General features: G+C 44.4%; 1 protein-coding gene across 1 annotated transcript in view; it reads left to right on the top strand.

The window, feature by feature from the left end:
- The window catches only part of GLI3 (GLI family zinc finger 3), a 258,993-nt gene that overhangs the window by 56,577 nt on the left and 181,679 nt on the right, over positions 1 to 20,737 (top strand). The window contains exon 2 of the mRNA XM_021703657.1: positions 18,195 to 18,437. Within this exon, the coding sequence (XP_021559332.1) occupies positions 18,195 to 18,437 (243 nt within the window). The remainder of the gene's footprint in view (positions 1 to 18,194; positions 18,438 to 20,737) is intronic.

Genomic DNA, 20,737 nt, shown 5'->3' on the forward strand with positions numbered 1-20,737 from the left:
TCCCCTGTTTAGAACTGTGCTTCCATTTCTGGCATTTTGTTGCTTGGAGCTCCATTGCTGGGGCCCCCATGGACACCCCAGAGTCCTTTCCTCTGGGACTTGACCCCGATTGGATAGATGGTCCTGCTGCACCCTGTTGGAGACAACACAGCAGCTGACTTCCCTATCACGGCTAGACTGCACCTGCTTGTCCTCCTGCGTATTCATTCAGTTACTGACCCATCCGTAGAGGAATTCATTCTCTACTGCCCGTGGTATGCGTGGTGTAAGAGAGAACGCAGCTAGCAAGATCCAGCCCCTGTCCGCAGGGAGCTCATGTTCTAGTGGTTCTAGTGGTGGAGATGTACAAATTTGTAGCTGGTTACGGAGGGTGCGGGAGATGCCCTGGCGGGCAGTGGGCAGGGACAGGTGCAGCCTCAGAGGCTGGGGACGACGGAGGCCGAGGGGGGTTCCTCACACTCAGAGCCTTTATTCAGGCCACGCAGCTCGAGGTTGGTCTTATAGACCCCGGGCTTTGTGGAAGGTTTGTGAGCAGAAGAATGACAGGAGCTTCTGGAAGATTCTTAGGCAGTGGATCATGGGAACTTTGAACAGCGCTTCGGTCTTCAGGACTCCACGAGAGTTTGCTTTGCACTCTTGGAATTAAGATGGAATGTATGAGGTTTTAGGATTCATAAGATACCCATTTCCCAGTGTTGTGCATTTTTTCTGTGGTTTGAAGTTTCTTTGCAAGGCTGGATTCTACGTCTTTGGTTGAGGTTTTCAGAATGTTGGGATGTTCAGTGACTTGACGGAATTCACTTGTGCACTTTAAGGGGATTTTTAGGTGTTCCTTTCTGTGGTCGGCGAGGCAGAGTGGCAACAGGAGGTACTGTCACCAAGCTGTGGCACAAGGGGGGAAGGAGACCCCAAAATGCACCGTTTTTAATGACATGATAGATTGTGTGGCACATTTGTCTCTTCATGCCTGATCAGTGAAACTCAGCTGCTCTGTAACTTCTGGTTTCTCGTTTTTTTTTCAGTGTTCATGTGGAAAAATGGCTCCATGTTTGGGCTTCAGGAATATGTATTTTGAGGGGGATATTTAAAAAAAGCAATTAATTAAAAACCCTCTAGCCCCCATGAAAACCCTGATGCTTTTGCAAATTATTTTAACTCCTAAAACCTTCAAGTAGGAACACAGCAAGACAGTTCGTGTTGGATAAGGAAGTATTTTACTAGAACTTTTGGTGGTTTCCTTGGTTTCGATAGTGGGGTTACTCTAAAGCAAAAGGTTTTCAACAGATTTGCTTTACCCACCAAGGAGTACAGTCCATTGAATAGGTTTTAATTCTTCATCTTGTATTATTGCTTTCTCTTACACTAATAAAAACTGCTCCTAGAATGTGGAGTTTCATTACTTAAAAAACTAAACCTCTTTTGAGAAGCCTTAAGTGGATTGAAACTTGGGAGTATCCAACCATATTAAAACACCACCTTTCAGGGGCGCCTGGGTGGCTCAGTCATTAAGCGTCTGCCTTCAGCTCAGGTCATGATCCCAGCGTCCTGGGATCGAGCCCCGCATCGGGCTCCATGCTCCACGGGAAGCCTGCTTCTCCCTCTCCCACTCCCCCTGCTTGTGTTCCCTCTCTGGCTCTGTCTCTCTCTGTCAAATAAATAAATAAAATCTTTAAAAACAAAAACAAACAAACAAAATACCACCTTTCAAAGCTTCATAGTGCAGGGGTGTGTACAGGATTTTTTCAGCGATTATTTTTGTTAGACCCCGTTAGAAGTTACCCTTTTAATGAATTTACAATGGCCTGGATATTCACATTTTGGAACCATTCAAATTTAAATGATAGAAAAAAATCCTCAAAGGTTACTCAAACAGCCCGTGGAAAAGCATTAAGCATCGGTGTGCCAGAGAGGAAGCCATTATGGGGGCCAAATGACACTTCTTGGAAACATTACAGACAACTTCAGGCATCGAGTGCAAGCCGTACAAGGTCAAGACAGTGGTTCCGTGATTCTGATGTATAAGGAGGAGAGATGGTGCGTCAGATGGAGGCGGTGTTGGGTCCAGCAAAGCCTTAGCTGGAGAAAAGGCAAATCAGAGAGAGACGACTCTAAGAAAGAGGCGAGCTAGTGGTGGGGATGAGTATCCCTTGCCAGCACCGGGGCAGGATGTGTGTGTGTGTGTGTGTGTGTGTGGCAATCAGGGGTGAACTAGAAGATCACTCTTTAATTTGGGGCAAAGAAGGAGCAGAGCAAAAGGAAAGGCAGGTAGTGTAGAGGTAAGTGGCTGTCTCGTTTTTTTGTGTTTTTTTTTTTTTTTTTTCTTTTTTGGAGTCATTGATGAGGCTGTTGGCACAGAAGACTACAGTCTGAATATTACAGAAGGAGGCCAGTGTTTCAGAGAAACAGTGTTTGGATGGAAGATCCATCATTGGCGAATACTGTTATTTGACAGGAAAAGATAGGTTTGTGGTGTAGATTTGAAGATGGGTTGGAAATATAAAAAAGTGTTTCCTTCTTCCTCTCCTGGATCACTCCTCCCCAGGAGTCCAGAGCCAGTCAGGCGTCCGAAGGAAGACAAATAAAGATGAGCTCCCTTTACTGTCGCTTTGTGAGGCTGCACTCCTTAAGGGCCAAGGGGAGGCAACTTCTCTCTGAGTCGGGGTTGAAGTTGCAGTGGTTGCTGATGTTCTGCTGAATGAACTGTGATGCATTGATTTTATAGGGAGGGCTGTTACATTTGCTAGATGGACCTTACTAGGATTTTTTTTTTTCCACTATAAATTACAGCACAGACTCAAGAGACCCAGTAGAACTAACAAAACTGTCAGGTACAATAAAATTGCCTGGATTATGTGTTTGGGTTGCTGTCTTCTCCAGCTCTTCCCAAAGACTTGAGTAGAACGGTTCCAGGCAATGAGATGAGGATGGAAGAATTTTTATCTGCATGGCTTGGCAGTAAAGTTAAAGCTTTTCTGCCAAGAAATATGAATTTCCACTTGTGTCAGCAAGATGTGAATTAAAGAAGAAAGAAAAGTACAAAACAAACAAACAGAACTATGCAGATGCCCTTGAACCCAAGGTGCAGCGTTTTGGAGCATCAGAGCAATTGTTAAGACTATGTTATTCAGTCGGGTGTATCCCTGAGGGATTGGGGGATTCTTGAAAAATCTGACTTTCCCAAACCTCCTCCTAGAAGGTCTGCCTGGTCTGTTCGCCTACCTTCCAACACCTGAAGGACCTTCTCTCAATGCCCGCTTCCCACTTGTCCACTGTGCCAACACTGTCGATGTACTTCTCTTCTCAAGTAGTTCCATGTCTAGAAAAACCACAGTCCCAGGAGCCATGAGGGCAACAGCCTTTGGTTTTTACGCCTCTCAGATGGTCAGGTTTTGTGCTGGGGCATGCGGGGACCTAGACATGGATGTGTCCGTATGACTGGAGTATGGAGAGCAGCCAGCCTGAGCCAGTGTATGTTCTCGGTGTTTCGACTCAGCCAAACCTAAACCCCCTGGACCCAGTTCTTCATACAAGTTGCAGAAACACTCTCTGGGAACCCTGGCTGCATTTGGTCAGGAGTGTCCGAGTTTGGTGGGAATTGGAAGTCTCACAACTTGATTCTCGCAAGCGCCTCCTCTATCCCTATTAGCAAAAGTATGCGCAGTCTGGGTAATCCCGCCTTCCAAAACAGATCATGAGGGGATATACCTGGCTCAACAGAGGGTACGTTTTCTTGTGCTAGAAAAAAAGGTGCCTCGAATAGCTTCATGTGTGGGAAATGGTCTCTGTCCCCTTTAACTTCCAAGAAGAGTGTGGCACTTTTTTTTCCAGAGAGAGAGAGAGTAAGAGAGCGTGTGGGTGTGTGCGCATGAGTGGGGTGTTGGGTGTGGGGGGAGAGGGGCAAAGGGAGAGGGAGAGAATCTCAAGCAGACTCCCTGCTCAGCGCAGAGCCTGACATGGGGCTCGATCTCACTACCCCGAGATCATGACCTGAGCCGAAATCAGGAGTCGGATGCTTAACTGACTGAGCGACCCAGGAGCCCCGAGCATGTGGCATTTTTGACAGAAATGTGTACTTGTTTGTTTTGTGATTGTTCTTAAAAAAAAAAAAAGAAAGCAAAACCTAAACAACTCCAGATACACACGCTGAGCTGGATAAGAAGTCCAACCCTTAGTCACACACGCCTCAGATTTTATATTTAAAATTCATTATTTATCCCGGCACATAGCTCATGGAGAGAGGAAAGAGATGAAAAGTGTTCTCTCTTCTGGGATATGAGAAAAGCCCGAATCCTTCTTTCACCACCATAGAAATTATCAGGGTTAGAATCATGGGGAACTGATTTTTTTTTTTAAGATTTTATTTATTTATTTGAGAGAGAGAATGAGAGACAGAGAGCATGAGAGGGAGGAAGGTCAGAGGGAGAAGCAGACTCCCTGCCGAGCAGGGAGCCCGATGCGGGACTCGATCCCGGGACTCCAGGATCATGACCTGAGCCGAAGGCAGTCGCTTAACCAGCTGAGCCACCCAGGCGCCCGGGAACTGATTTTATCCCCAACTTACTGACTTGTGACTTTGGGGAAGGTCATTTCTCTAAACCTGATTCCTTCATCTGTAAAATGGGGTGATATCAGTATCCACCTTAGAGTTATCTTAAGGTTTGGAAGCATCAGTTCTATACTACATTCTTTGAAAATGGCGTTGCCTTATTTTGTATGTTTCCCGGGTATGCTCCATCATCTCACTAATGGGTGTTCTAGCATGCTCTGAGACAGGGAAGTCAAGGGATGGCACATTTTTTCCCATTAAGGACCAGCTACTATCAATCTCAGGATTTGAATGGGCCATTTGGTGCTGTCACTACTCCGTTCTGCTCTTGTAATGCAAAAGCAGCCAGAGATGATAGGAAAACGAATGAGCTTGGCTGTGTATTTGTGGCCACTGAAATTTGAATTTCACATAATTTTCTTGTATCATAAAATACTCTTCTTTTGATTTTTGCAGCCATTTAAACTGTAAAATACACTCTTAGCCCATAGGGAGTACAGAAACAGTGGGCGGGGGTTGCCAACAGTCACCCTCAAGGAATTTGCTTAATCTTTTTTAGTAAATATTGTCTATGGAGAAACAAAAAAAAAATGGTTTTCTTAGGAAGATTCCAGTGTCTTCAGTCATCCTAGAAAACCAAGGAGAGAAGAGATAGATCTTCTCAATGCAAATTTCAAGTCGGCATGCTCTGTAAATGTTGATTATGAGCCTGACCCAGGATACATCAAAGAAGTAGGTGAAAGAGATGATCAGTTGTAATTACAGGTCATTAACATGAATCTTTTCCTGAAACAGCAGAAACGCTGCGCTGCCGATGTTTAGGCTGGTTCGCTGTGAAGGTAGACACGCTGATTTGTTCCCTGGGGCGGGGTTTGGAGCACGTTTCTGCATCGTCCTGGTGGTTTGGGGGAGTGGACTGAACTTGTGATGTATCATCTTATCTAAGGGGAAGAAGTTGGGGAGCTCAGCCTCCTGGCTCCAGTCCTGGGGCACTTGCAGCCCACCGTCCTGCTTTGTGTCATTATCAAACAGATAATGAGATTAGCGGTGGTGCCTGGCATTCATAAATGCCATCGTTTATATAGATCTTTTTCAGACACTTTTTAACCCTTAGAAAACCCTATCAAGTCAGAGGGACAAGTTTTATTATTTGCCTGTTACGTTAAGGCAACTGACAATCTGCTGTATTTTAAGTTACCCTGGGTCACACACCGATGAAGTGCTGGAGGCTAGTCTGGGGACGTGCATTTCTAACTTTTTATTATGCCATGTTGCCTTATTATATGACATGGCAGTTGATGTCATTAATACCCAAACATTAAAAAATAAATTGAAAAAGAAATAACATCCTGCCCCAGTTCCAGCCCCTGGCAGTGATTTTCAAGTGGAAAGCTTTGTGTTATGAGAATTTTTGCTTTCAAAATGCTACATGCACCTCCTGTAAAAGGTTGAATTAAATGATTTTATTTTTGGTAAGTGGCCCATGTAAGTTTATTATTTATTTATTTTGGTTCTTTTTGCTTCAGCTCCTTTGGCTAAATGAAGCACTGCTGTATTTTTATTGCATACCCCATCATTAAAAGAAATTGAAAAGACGCTTGTTAGTTTTAATACTGCATGGATGGAAATATATCTGGCACTTTTAGGAAAGTTACGATTCCTAATAGTGCATTTTAAGAAGTAGTCTGGTTTTGTTCTTGATTTAAAAAAAGAGAGAGAGAAAACTTTCTTAAATTTGCTATAATTCGATAATCATCTTTCGCTGGGGAGAAGGTCTCTGCTTAGTGTGACGCTGATTTTATTGACTCATTCAGCATTCCTTTCCAACCTGTGGGAGGGGAGTATGCTCTGGGGCGGCATGAAGGGCCTTTCATTTGTTGGTAAATAATCCAAGCAAAGCTGCTTCCATGCACAAGTTTCCCCCGTTTCTCTATAAACCATATGCTTCTTTAACTATTGGACATATGCCCCTTTCCACAAACGATGTACAGCTCTAACTGTTGGAGCTGTTGTTAACTTGAACGCAAACCAAGTACGCAGACTGCTTCTTGCATCCAAGCCTGCAACACAATCCCACCAAAGACAATATTAAGTATTCCTTTGCAGAATAGCTAGCTATTCAGAACCCAGAAACTCTGTGGAAAGGTAATAGGTCATTTGATTACTGTCTGGAGTATCTTTTCCGGATAACTTTTATAGGGAGAGGGAGAATAATTTCAACAATGATGATAATCTTCCCATATACATATAGAAGGAAAGGAGGCAAATCAGTGTTCTGAGGGCTTTCAGAGACTTTGCAGGGGTTACTAGTCCTTTATAATAGATGGGAGTCATGCCGATTTGGCCATTTACCTGAAGTATGACTCCAAGCAGGTTGCTTAAACTTGCTGAGCCTCGGGATGTTTACCTGAGTGACTGGGGCAATGGATACTGCATACCTTATGGGCCTGTGGGCATTCAGTGGGATTAATGGAGACGGAGCACTTTGCACACAGCCTGGCTTTTAGTAAGTGCTCAGTAAATGTAAGCAAGAGCCAGGGTAGTAATGATCCTTTGTAATGCAGTTTCCCTTCTACACATTTTTGGGATGGCCTGATGAAAGCTGGGTGACCAAGTGTGGCAGGGAGGGATGTTAGAGCATTAGGTATTGTTTGGAAGGCACTTGTGTATCGCTATGAAATAATTAAAATTAATCATATAAGGGCACCTGAGTGGCTCAGTCGGTTAAGCATCTACCTTTAGCTCAGGTCATGATCCCAGGATCTTGGGATGGAGCCCTGCATTAGGCTCCGTGCTCAGCGGGGAGTCTGCTTCTCCCTCTCCCTCTGCAGCTCCCCCTGCTTGTGCTCTCTCTCTCTGTCAAATAAATAAATAAAATCTTTTAAAAAAAATCATATAATTTTAGGGGCGCCTGGCTGGCTCAGTCGAGGGAGCGTGTGACTCTTGATCTCAGGGTCATGAGTTCGAGCCCCACGTTGGGGGTAGAGATTACTACGTAGATAAATAAATCTTAAAAATCATATTTTAAATAAACAAGTTTATTGAAACCTCTATACAGCCCAGTATCAGCATAAAGAGTTATTAATAGGTGTAAGAAAAGCCTGCCAGGCACTTGGGTTTTAAGAGGTGGGATAAATCATTTAAAACAAGCCTTCAGGAGATAAATGTGTGGGATAATTTTTCAACCTATGCGAACTTAATTTGGACTTCCCTAGAGGTTTACTGTAAAGGTCATACTGTGATAGAAGTAAGAAGTAAAATAAACCAGCTATTTCTGTCGTCCAAAGTGATTGGGAAATACAGAAACATATAGAAAAAAATAATCCATAGAAATATTTTCGTGCTATTTTGGTACATTTCCTTCAAGGTTTTTTTTTTTTTTTTTTAATTTAGGAATTTTGTATAGAAACAATTATATATTTCTCTTCCTCCTACTTTTCCTTCCTCCGGAGATTTGGAAGCATGGTAGTCTAGTGGGTAAGTGAGTGGACTCTGGATTCTAACTTAGGCTCTGCCACTTTCTAGCTATGCTTCCTTGGACAAGTGTGACTCAATTTTTGTACGTATGCAGTGAGGATCACAATCACACTCACCTCATAGGACTGGCACGGAGGCCTCAGAGCGGTACCTGTACTCGGTGAAGTTCTATGTTCTTTAAAATCCTTGAATGCCCTATATTTAATAACATGATATCCCATCATATAAGATGATGGGAATTTATTTTGTTAACTAGTTTTCCTTATAAATAACATGGTGATGAACATCTTGAATATAAATCGTTGTCTTCTTCGCTACTTTTCCCCTTAAGATGCATCCCAGAAGTGGACTCATGTGATACATCTAGCCAATTATGGAAATATTTTAATAGCATGAGAAAGTGATTCTTTCTCTGTCTCCCTCCTAACACTCAATACTATTGCTTTTACAGTTTTACTGGAATGTTCCCAGTTCTTATCTGGGTGTAAGGTTTATGTCGAAAGTATGTATAGTCCTTTAGGGTAGTACTTAGCCTCCATTGTGGCCAAATCCAGTACCCTACCTATTTTTGTAAGGCCCAAGAGCTAAGAATGATTTGTTAGATTTTATTTTATTTTTTTAAGATTTTATTTATTTATTTGACAGAGAGAGAGAGCACACAAGCTGGGGGAGCAGCAGAGGGAGAGGGAGAAGCCGGCTCCCCGCTGAGCAGGGAGCCAGACGTGGGGCTCGATCCCAGGATCCTGGGATCATGACCTGAGCTGAAGGCAGATGCTTAACCAACTGAGCCACGCAGGCGCCCCTGATTTGTTAGATTTTAAATGTGATGTGTGAAAATTACATAAAAATTCAGATTTCACAGTCCATAAATAAAGTTTTATTGGAAGACAGCCATGCCCAATGATTTAGGTCTTCTCTATGATTGCTTTCATCCTATAGCAGCAGAGTTCGGTGGTTGTGAAGTTTGTAGACTTATGCAAACTTTAATTTTGGGCCAAAATTCAAATACAAGTTTATTTTTTATTTCTTATCACTGAGTCGGGAGTTCCAGTAGCCAAATATTTAAGGGTGGGCTTTGGTGTCCTCAGTCCTTGGGCTCTAGGTTCTGCCTGAGAACCAGCTGTGTGACCTGGGAAAGTAACCAAGCTTCCCTGTGCCACTCAGTTTTCTCATCCAGCAAATGAGCATAATGACATTGCCTTTGCAATCAAATTACGATGACGAGAAAGACAGGGGAAGCCCTTCCTACCGCATAGGAAGTAAATGTTAGCTGTCATTAACTGGTACATGGTTGTAGTTTACGTTGGCAGGCTTTTGAGAAAAGAGATTGGTAGGAAGAATGAGTGAAAACAGAATTATGTATACTTTAGGAAGGTGAATGAATCTGGTCTTTTGTTTCCTTAATCGCTTTTACTGGGACTTCTTAGAAAAACAACAACAATAACAACAAAAACCCATTCCCTCGGCGTGGGACGTTAGGTTCTCCTGAAGGTGCCTGGAAATCTGGAACAATGTCAGGAGAAAGGTCTGACTTGTGTCCTTGTTCCCAGTCTCGATGCAGGGAGGATGGGTGGTTGGTGTCCACCGTGCCTACCTGACTGGGGGAGTGGGTACCACAGCATCGTGTGTTAGCTGTGACCGTGAAGATGTGCTCTGGGGGTATTACGTTTTGTGGTCCTTCCTGCTTCACTCACAGTGTCTGAGCCGTGACTTGAAAATGTTTTACGTAGTTGCAGACTTCTGGGGCTACATAAAGCAGGCTGGGAAAGGCAATCTCATGCCTAACTTGTGGTAAAATTGTGAAGAATTGAAATGTGGTCTTTGATTTGGGGTTCTCAAATGACATTTCATAGCTGAGGTCAAAGTGGGTGGTGGGTGGAGGGAGCTTCTGTTATCGAAACTGGACCCAGCACCATCTGGCCTTGCCCAGAAGCTAAGTCAGCAAAGGTGAGCTCTGCTCCCCTACCCTAATCTTGTCATAGGGATGGAGCCTCTAGCTCATTTCAGTACAATAATGATATTCTCTTGATATTTAAATGTGCTCTCCAGGAGGGTCTGATTTCTGCAATGGAGTAAGCGCGGTCTTTAAAATTTTATTAAAAATATAATACCGCCATATGCTCAGGCTTTCTCATTATGCAGTCTTCTAAAAACAAAAACCATGCAACATAAACACACCAGATGAAGCCAGTTAAGTTTGTGTTCATTCTTGCAATTTAAAAAATGGTAGAAAGGTTAGGGAATGGGACTTTGATCTTGAGGGGGAGGAGGGGTGCAGACCTGGAAGCCGCCATCCCAAAGTGCTGCCAGAATGTTCCTGCATGCCTTTAAAGGCGGAGGAGGCTCTGAGTCCTCCCGCTAGACAGGCTGGGGTGGATCTCCCGAGTGATAGGACCGGTCCCATCAGAGGCCGCGGCGGGCAGCAACAACCTGCACACTCTGGCCTTGTGAACAGGCCTTTCATTGTTTCTGTTAAACGGTTGGTTGTGGGTCTCGTTATGGAATCTCCGCTGCTCACGTCTGTTGGTGCAAAGAGAGAGAGAGAGAGACTCTTTATTCTTTGCTTCTAAAAGACGAACACCAAGTTCTCCAACAAATCTCTAATACTTCAGTGTTCGTGAGACTGTTACTCACAGATAGGCATAAATGCACTATTAAGCAGAAGGAAAAAAAGATGTGGCCCTCCTGAGAATTTATTGTCCTGCCTTTGATGTCCCTAATTAACTCACTCTGTGTAAGCAGTAACTGGCAACTAATAGCAGGCTAATAGAAGAAGCTTCATGACATTTCGGAATTCTTAATTCAAGGAAGGGTCTTCACAGGCTCGTGGAAACGAAGGAAGATCTCCTCCCCCCTTTTACAGGACAGCCTGCAGGGACCCTCAGGGGCCCGTTTCATCTGTTTTCTCTTCCCTGGTGTAGGCGGGACTTGGCTAGTGCTGTCTGTCTGGAACATTAGAAGTTGGTTAGTACCGCTGGGTTTGGGTTGGGACTTAAACGCCCCGGCATGTTGGGTAGAGTTCGCCAAGTCACAGGAGCACTTAGCTGTCCCTGTCACCAACGCCCAGGAGCCAGGGGGAACAGGGGTGCTGACCTCGGATTGGTGAGGGTTCCGAGGCACAGAGGAGAGGATATGTAAACCCTGGAGGCCACGGGGCATGCTTGGTGAGGCCTCAGACAAGCTGATAGTGTGTTATCGGCTCCTGATTTTCCAGATGGGCAAGGAGCCCTCATCGTATCATCTTTAGGGAAGGCAGGAGGCCGCTTGCTGCGTGTGCCCTCAGAGCTCTGGGCTGCAGTGGGGCTCACAGCCATCGCTGGGTTGGCCTCTTAAGTTTATCTGAATTGTCATCTTGCCTTCCCTGCCTACTTTCTTCTATCCCAGGCGCCCCTTTTGAAGTTGCATCGAGCTTTGTAAGCAGAGTAGCGGGGAGGGAGGTGAGAAATTAGCCTGGCTATGAGCACCAACCTGCTCTTTGGAGCAAGTGGTTTCTGGTGAGGGGCCGGTAGGATGCTGGTCAATCTAGACCCCGTTTTGTTCTTGGCCAAAAGAACTCTAGATATGTTAAAACAATTACGGGACTTGACGCCTCTGATGGACAGCCTTTTCTACTTTCTCTCCTTTCACCTGGGACCTCCTGCTTGAAGAAAGCAGGAAGAGCGAGCTACCCGGTAATCTTGGAGGGAGGGTTGCCACTGGAATTTCTCCAGAGCTTCAAATCCTGCTGCTGGCCTCGTCTTGCAGGCCCTGCAGTTGGTTTAAAGGTTGCAGACAAAGCTGAGCGCTCACTCCTGATCCATCTGGGCCACTCCCTCTGTCATCAGTCATTGTCAATGGGAGATGTATGTGTAGCTGCATAAGGGCGATGTGTGACCCCAAGGGCGCTGGAAATGTTCTTAGAGAAGGCATTGTTTGCTTGCTGCCTTTGGAAGCCAAGCTCCAGACATTCTAGGGAGCAGCCCCTGGCTGAGGGATAACTGTTGTCTAGGCGCAAAGAGGCAAGACTGTGCTTCTAAAAACTACAGGAACTTTATTCCTCCTTCACGGCTTAATTCTACGATGCTTCTGAATCTACTTAGCCTCTTCTCTTTTTCATTTCTGGCCTCTCTTTCGTCCAAGTCATGGGGAGAATTCTGAAAGAGGGAGGCGAGGTTTTAGAACCTGGATCCCGCTGGTTTTTATTCAAGGAACATCGAAATGTAAATAACCAAAGAAATAAAGCTGACAAGATGCAACAAATGCATAATAGGGGGAAAAAAAATGAAATAATGCTCTTTCCAAACCCAGCGAGGCAATTTCCTGGGAGGAAAGCAGAAAATGGGGCTGTTTCTTGCCCAGATCAGGAAGGTGGGGCCCCAGGCTCGTGGAAGCACATTGAAAACTGCAGGAATGCACAGACGCCATTGGCTGAGCCTCTGCATGCGAGCGGTGGGGGTGCGGCTGGGTGGAGGGTGTGCGTGTGTTTCACGCCCCTGTGGCGGGCACGTTCCATGGTACCGACTCCCTGAGGTCGGACGTCTCACCATCGAGTTGTCATTTGGGCCCCCTGGGTGTTTCCCAAGAGTGGGTTATAGTCATAAAACTCTGATGGGGGAGTGTCAGAGTTTTGAAAATGTCTATGCGTAAACCTGTGATTACTTTCTGTTTTCTTCTGATGGTGGTGGTGGTGGTGGGGCCTGGGAGTGCATACAGGTATCATTCCCAAAACCTGTCCACAAATAGACCTCCCCTCCTGTGAGCAGCGCCGTGTGGCCTGGTCAGGCCTCTTGCATCCCTTCCTTGCGCGTTTACCACATTGGAAACAGGCAACCTGTTCATGGACCTGGTCCCCTGTCCCACAGATTGTTGTGGGGATCCAGGGAGGTGGCAGAGATGATCACATTCTGTGGCCCTGAAGGAGTCTTTCTTTGCTTAAGGAAGGGGACCGCGTCTGCCTTGTGAGGGGTCAGGCGTAGTCAATCTGCATATTGACCGAGCCTCAGATCTATGTTTTAATACACTTGAAGATGATTTTATTATATCATTCCGTATGGAAATGGTGCAGTCTCACAAACTCAGACCTTCTTAAGCATGGAAATATTATTCTCTTGTTAGAAGCCCCATTCGGCTAGAAATCTGAGTATCCAGTCTTTTTTTGTGCCCCCGCCCCCTTAACATTTTGTTGCCTCCTCCCCTCCCCACCCCCATTGGCCTCTCCTTTGGGCTCACCGAAATCTGAGTGCCACTTTTCTGGGAAAGCCTGATATTCTGACTTCAGTTTTGTAATTTAATGATGGAGAGTTTCCTTAGTAAACCAAATTTAGAGTCCTAGAATGCTTATCTTATATCCAGACCTTGAACATAAAAGGCATTTTATACCCGCAATTGTTCATTTAATGAGCAATTGCAGAGTGCAGGCCGGTTAAGGGATTGAGCTATATGCACTATTATTGCAAGAAGTATTCCGAAATACCAGAAATAGGACGTAAGCTCTGATCAGGGAGACTGCGAGCACAATTACCTTCTTTTCAAATCCTTCTGTGACACTGCGGGAGGAAAAAGGACTTTGAAACTTGAAAGGAAAGAGCTTGCTTTCAACCTCAAAAGCTAGGAGGAAAGGGCTCTGAAATTTGCTCAGAATTCCCAATTCACCATTAGCCTGTTTCTTCCTTTAGCCTCAAGGCATTCTCCGCTTTTTGAAAAGATGTTAAGAAATTCAGTCACAATAGAGAGCCTAGTTTTGAACATGTTTCACTCGGTCCATTGAGGTCTGGGCTCTAGCCTTTGTGTGGGGTGAATTGAGCTGAGCGGCTAGCTGGTTGGAGACAGGTGAATGAGGAGTCGTTGTGCAGTCGCAAATTCTGGCAAAGAAAGAAGCCCCCCCCCATCCTTTATTTTACAATATGCATTCCTGTACAACCCTGCTAGTGGTAATACGTGGAGTTGAGCCTGTTCTTAAGTCAATACAGAGTACTTGGTTTATAGCAACTCTTGTTAAGTTTGTCTTGTAATTGAAGCTGCTGTTGACCTTGCTTGGGGACCATTTGTAAAACCGTTTATTTAGCATAAACTGAAATAATAAACCCTCCTTCTCTCGGGCTGATTGTGATAGGGTGACATTAGTTTGATTTAATGATTAGCCGCCTGACCCTTTTGCTGGAGAGAGGGGCTTGAATAGAGAGAGTTCACTCGGAAGCACTCAGAAAGAATACTAATGAGCTTGTTAAATTTAGCATGGCTCCAACCACTTTTAATTCATCTAATGGGAGCAGCACTGTCTGGGAGAGGGAGAGGGAAAGTGGGAGGCAGGGAGACACTGAGAATGTTCCTAGAGGGTCTGCACACTAGAGAAAGCCCACCAAGAGAAGTTTGCAGAAAGTAGCTAACCAGAGCCTGGGGTCCGAGTTGTAAGTATTGCCTGTTGTCTTATACTCTGTGTCTTTTCTTGTCTTGGGGGAAGAGAGGAGTGATGGTGTTAAAACGGGATTTAAGGGAGCAGTTTAAAAGTCGATGTTAATTTAAAAAAAAAAAAAAGGCAGCCACGTGCATGCACCGTGAGCTCCTAATCAGCTTATTTTGCTAGGGCGACAGGGGGTGTTCCTAGTCGGTGATGCAGTGCAGGGTTTTATTTTTATATTGGAAGAACTGTCTGAAACTTTTATCTGAGGAGTTTGTGAGGACGTGCCCAGGAGTGTGTGTTCGAGTCCTGCTTCACGCAGCACACTTTCTTCAAGCCTTTACCGTGAACGGTCTAAGCTGCGTGCGCAGCGAAGCGACTTTTGAGCTTTCAGAGGTCATAGCACGAAGACTCGACGTCGGTTGCCTTTGGACGAGTTTGGAAAGTCTGGGACAGTTTGTAAAATGTGATGGCTGGGCAGCTCTCCATCTGGGGGCAGGACTTTGTTAACTTCCACTAGAATGTGGATCTACACAAGGAGGGAGGTACAAAAGGGGGATTATGATGACAGTATTTAAAATAATTTTTTCCCCGAAACTTTTTAGTGAATTGCATGTTTCCGTGTGACCCCCCCCGCCCCTGCCCCTAGTTAGCAGCTGTTGAACATAGAGAAGCACGAACAGTCCCCTTGTGTTTGGCCGTTAAAGTCCATTGGCAGATGCTCCTGGAGCACTGGGCTGTTTGCTTACATTTTTGCAGCCGACTTCTGCTTGTTGCCATGGTGGACAGTATGTTTCTGTCAATAATTTGGCCTGGCATTGCCTGTCTGCACTGACTCTCAAACTTTATTGAACAACTCGGCACAACTGAACAAGATTAGACAGCTTTCGTCTTTTGGCTGACTGAAGGGGTTGCTAAATTTATAAGAGCAGGCAGGAATATTGCTTGGAAAGTTTCCCTTGCACTGTGGAGAGCGTGCTCCCCAGCCTCAGAGCTGTCTGTATCCTGGAGCGTGTGCGCTGTCAAGTTTTGATCTGAGTGCCCGTCAGGAGCAACAGTACACAAGGTAAACTTCATGAAATATTTGTCTACTGGAATTTTTTGGAGGGGAGGGGAGGGGAGGTAACAGTGTGTAATGTCAACTGTTGTAAAAGTCAGTCTGATGAAAGTTGCCACGCTCAAAAATTTCGTGCCTGCTGTTTACTAAGGCAATTAGTTATAATTTTTTCTCGTATTAAGGGTTTAAGCTTTGCTTATTTCTCGTTATAACTTTCAAATTCACACACGTTAGTTTAGCTCTCAGTAAGAAAATAATTAAAGTTTAGTACTTGTGAAAAAAATCACTTAGCTGAAAAGACACCCCATTTCCACTCCCCCCGCCACCCACCCATCCCGCCCCACCAATTACTTCCTTCTCCCAGGAGGCTGGGGGGACCTGGGAGGACTCTGGTTAGACCATGCCAATTATTCAATTATTTGTGAAGTTGGATTCAACTGCTCATCATAAAGGCTTGGCTTCTAAGAAACTCACTCTATTATAGGGATGCAGGTTTAAGAGAAGAAAAGTTCATTTCTTCTAGGAAGATTAGGTCAAGGGAATCCTGTTTTCAACTCGGAACAGATTAGTGGAGCTTGGTTATTCATCTTAACCAGAGAATGCTAATTATGTGTCTCCGTGGCTCTTGGTGAGGACTCTCTGGCTCTCCAGACGAAGGTCCATTCTACAGAATTTGCACCTAAGTGCTACAAGTTCACTTCAGGTTGAAATTGGAAATAAAGATTTTATACAGGCGCAAATTAGTGGAAAATATGACTTTGGCCATTGGTAGGTTATAGGAATTTTTATAAAACAGACTAAGAGTTTTAATGTTTTTGACACCCTTTTGCTTTTACATAACTGCAAACCCTTATTCTATAGCCTGCAACTTTATTGCTAATGAAGTACGAGGGTGGAGTGGTGCCTAAAAGTATTAGTCAGAAGGGAAAATAAAAATGTAGGGTTTTTTTTTTTTTTCGTACTTTGTTTTTAAATTAGCAAAAGCATGGTTTGAATTGCTCTTGTAAAGATCGATGTGTGAAAATGTGGGATTACACCCATTTTTTTTTCCTTTTTAGTAGTTACTTGATAGATTAAACTCATCATTTATCCCATAATTACAAGATTTGGTGGTGAAGATCTGCACAAAACAATGCTAAATAATGTTTCGTAGCTATCCAGCAGTAGTCAGCAAATTCACTGTGAAGACCAAAGCATACCTCATTGTCTATTCTGTTTTGCAAGTCATTTGCTAGACTGAAAAAGAGAACAAAACAAAACATTGCTTATTTCTTCCAATCCCAGACACAAGCAGAACGATTAAAATTGCTCCTGGCTTTGGGTAGTTCAAGTTATTAGTATCACAAAATGTAGTCGTGACTATAGTTTATATTTTCATGCTTGCCTGTGTTTATAGCTATCCTTGCTTCTGAATTTGTACAAACAGCCATGAAACTGCTAAAGCATACTTTTCCTGTTTTTTTTTAGGGGCTCTCAGCCAGATATAACTGCTTTATGAAATACTCTGAAGATCAGTTTTTGTGTTGGGATAAGATGTGCTCAAAATCTGTCCATCCAGCATGTACAACGCTATTATTACTTACATATATATGTATATTTCAGATCAAAAATGGGACATCATTCTCAGATTAGATGTCTGAGCTGTGTCCACACAGCTTTGTTTCCATCAGCACTTACCTTCCAGAACACAGTCTGCTGATGAAATGCAGAGCTTGTTTGGGAGTATGTAATGCAGAATGTGTGTATGACTCTAACAGATGAATTGGCCCATTTGTTGTGGGTTCAGATCACTCATTTGGTTTAATTTTATGCATGGGCTCTTTGATCTGCTATTCTAGAAAAGTCATCCAATCACATTTGCAGAGAGCCCTAATGGGTAGATGGGAAGTTCCTACAGATCAAAGGGAACGGAAGTATTAGGAAGCTGGAATATTGAATGTATGTGGAATTTTGTCAAGCTGTTTCGTAAGTGTGTGGAGCAGCGTCTGGACCCCAGCAGAGACCGCACTTGTGTCTGCATCACTGATCCTCCCTCGCCCACTGAGCCATCTTGCTCTGGGAATTAGTCTTACCCCATTTGCTTCTTGGTTCTTGGCTCTGTTCTATGGGCTGCAGAAAGAAGTGTCTTGCAAAGGGTACTGTAGGTTTACCTTTACCCCTCATAACTAGTGGGTCTTGTGTCCCATTTCTAGCTCCACTAAACCCGTGGGTTACAGATCTGACTTAAAAAAAAAAAACAAAAACAGGAAAACTTCTGGATCACTTTAGGTCCTTCAACCCGCCGATCACCCAGAGGCGCAGTGGGTGTCCCAGCTGCCTGATACCTGAGCGGCCCAGCTGAGGGACAGGCAGGGGGAAGCTGGACACCCGTGGCCTCAGGCTGGCAAAACTTGCAGCTCCACTTGGGACCCGCAGGGATATTGGCAAGTCCCTAATGAAAAGCCTCCCTGGCAGATTCACTTGTAAGCTGGTGATGATAATTTGCTGACCCCCTCCATCTCAACTTAATAGGCTCATTTCCTGCTCCCCTTAGGCCTTCGATTTGTATTTTGGACCCTCATTCATAAGCAGTGTTGTCTGCGGAATATGTCATCATGGTGTAGCTTTCAAAGTTGCCAAGAATGAGAAATAGGGCTTCTTTTGGGGAGGAGGGATGGAGAGGGAGACCTAATTGATGACTGTTCTTGGATTGCTCCTTCAAGTGGCTCACAGAGCTTCCATTTTCCTTCTTTCTTCAGAGGATGAAAGTCCTGGACAGACCTATCACAGAGAGAGAAGAAACGCAGTCACCATGCAGCCACAGAGTGTCCAGGGGCTTGGCAAGATCAGCGAGGAGCCTTCGACATCCAGTGAGGAGAGGGCCTCGCTGATCAAAAAGGAGATCCATGGGTCCCTGCCGCACCTGGCCGAGCCCTCTGTGCCGTACCGTGGGGCTGTGTTTGCCATGGACCCCCGGAACGGTTACATGGAGCCTCACTACCGTAAGTGGTTCCTGCCCCATCACCCTGGTTCCGGGAGCCGCGGAGGGCTGCCGGCGCGTTGTATGAATTATCGGGCTGGTATTAATTTATACCAGTGTTTAATTTACTCTCCAGTTTTGTTTTTTTTCTTCTCCTACATCCCATCCTTTCCTCTTTTTAGAGAGAGCCATTTTTCTTACGTCTCTAAGCCAGTCCAAGCCTCCGTGGGGCAGCCTTCAGGAAGGTGTCCATCTGTGGCTAATCCACATGGACCTTTGCTGGGAACGAGGACCAGATTTCTTCCACCCAGGTAGACACTGCAGGAGCAAAATTGGTTGATGGGGGTAGTTATTAAAGTGGGCTGCACTGGCAGAATTCCTGAACAACATCTATCCCCATTTTGAATGATTTTTTTTGCTTACTTGTTGAGAATGAACGAACTCCTTTGGAGCAAATCAGTGCTAAATTCCTTAAATGTGGAAGAATTTTCTACACGTTTTACTTTCTTCTCTAACCGGCAGACCAGAAACATGGAAAGCTCCTTTTCCAGCACTAATAAAGTTTAAGTAATTCACGAGGACTCAGGATACAAATATATGATGGTTTTCTCCAAAGAAAAATGTATAACGGTTGACTTTATTTGTGGCCTGTTTCTAGTTAAAAAATATATATATAATTTGGTTGTGGAAGTAATGAAGTTCACATTGAGGTGCCAAAGCTGCAGCTCTTGATTACAGATTTATCACCTTGCCAGGATACAGACTTGCCATTTAACCTTCCCAGCTCCAATTCCAGATGATCCATTGAGCTCCAGAGAGGGGGACTGGTTTGTGTTTCCCTTTTTCCACATCATTCAGAAATTTTAGTGTTTTAAGGCAAAAGGTCATTAGCCAGATGACTGATTAGTGAGGACAGCTGATTTGTGCCTTTTTTTTTTTTTTTCCGCCCCTCAAGAAAGTGCCCAGGATAAAAGCTAATTTCATCCCTTCGTTAGCTGACTTGTAGCAGAGGGGAATGTTCCCTCATCAGGGTGCAGATCAAAGAGCCTGGAGCAGCCTTACGTCTCAGCAACTGCCTTCTCCCCGACCAGATTACATTGTTGGTAGAAATGGAAGGTACATTATTTTTTTAAGTGGTCAGAAGCATGGAGGAAAAGGTTTTATGGATTCTTCTAGGCTTTTAAAAAAGGCTGCAGCTTCTCTGATTAAAAAGCGTTTCTCAGCCCTGTTGCTACAGTTGTTTCTACAGATCCAGAAATGAGAAGGAGGTAGGTGCTCACTTATTTTTCTGTCTTTGTTAAAGTTTATTTCATTTTCTTTTAGGAGTGAGAGTTTACAATAGCGTTGGCAGGATGTTTCTCTGAGCACATTCTTGTATTTTTATTTGCGGGTCTCTATTAGAGAGCTCCAAGGAGAAGATGTGAGGGAATCTGCGAACTTCCTCCCTACTTTAAGACTCCCTGAGTATATTTACTTTTTAAAAAGAATTGGTCTAGTTTATTTACCACAAGTTCCCTGCCTTGTTTTCATCCTTATGTGTGAACACAAACTTTTCCCATCTCATACTTATGTTTTGCTTTCTGTTCCAGATGCCCACTAATAATTAAGGTATGTAATTGGGCAGGACAGCTGACGAATACTTCTTTTCTGGTTGATGGAAGTAGGCAGATGATCGTTAACTTTCTCTCTGTGCCATTCAACCTGCAACTTGTTCTTGGTCCATTTCTTCTAACAGTTTGCCCATTGACTCTTCTCCCCTGCATTTGAGGGATAGGCTCTCTGCACACCTGGGATCCTTGGCACCTCTTGGCAGCGTGCGTTTGTGACCCATCCCTTGGGCCTCGACATTAACTAGCTCAGGGCGCTGCAGAGCTCTTAGTGGGGCTTGGAACTGTTCTATTTAGAGGACATAGACCAGTACGTTGGATGCTCCTTAACTTTCCCTGCTGTATTGTTCAAGGCACTGTTAAAAATGCATGATGACTGACAAACTATGGACGCTTGCCTATAACCAACTGGCAGATGCCATTTTGACCCACCGTCCCAATGTACTCCCTGAATTGGTCATAAATAAATAAATAGGTAAATGAGATCCTTACATATACAACATGGGTGGGGAGTTCTAGAGATCACACAGATTGGATTACTGTTTAGGGGATGGGGCTCCAGCTCCAGCTTTGCCATGTAGTGACTGTGCGGTGTGGCCAAGTGTGCTGACCCCTCTAAGGATCATTTCCTAACCATTTATTTGGTCTTATAATGGGACTGCTCTCCCGTGGTGTTTTCCTGAGAATTAAGTGAGATGATGCAAATACGGTATTT

The sequence above is a fragment of the Neomonachus schauinslandi genome, chromosome 12, assembly GCF_002201575.2.
Source record: "Neomonachus schauinslandi chromosome 12, ASM220157v2, whole genome shotgun sequence".
Classification (NCBI taxonomy): Eukaryota; Metazoa; Chordata; class Mammalia; order Carnivora; family Phocidae; genus Neomonachus; species Neomonachus schauinslandi.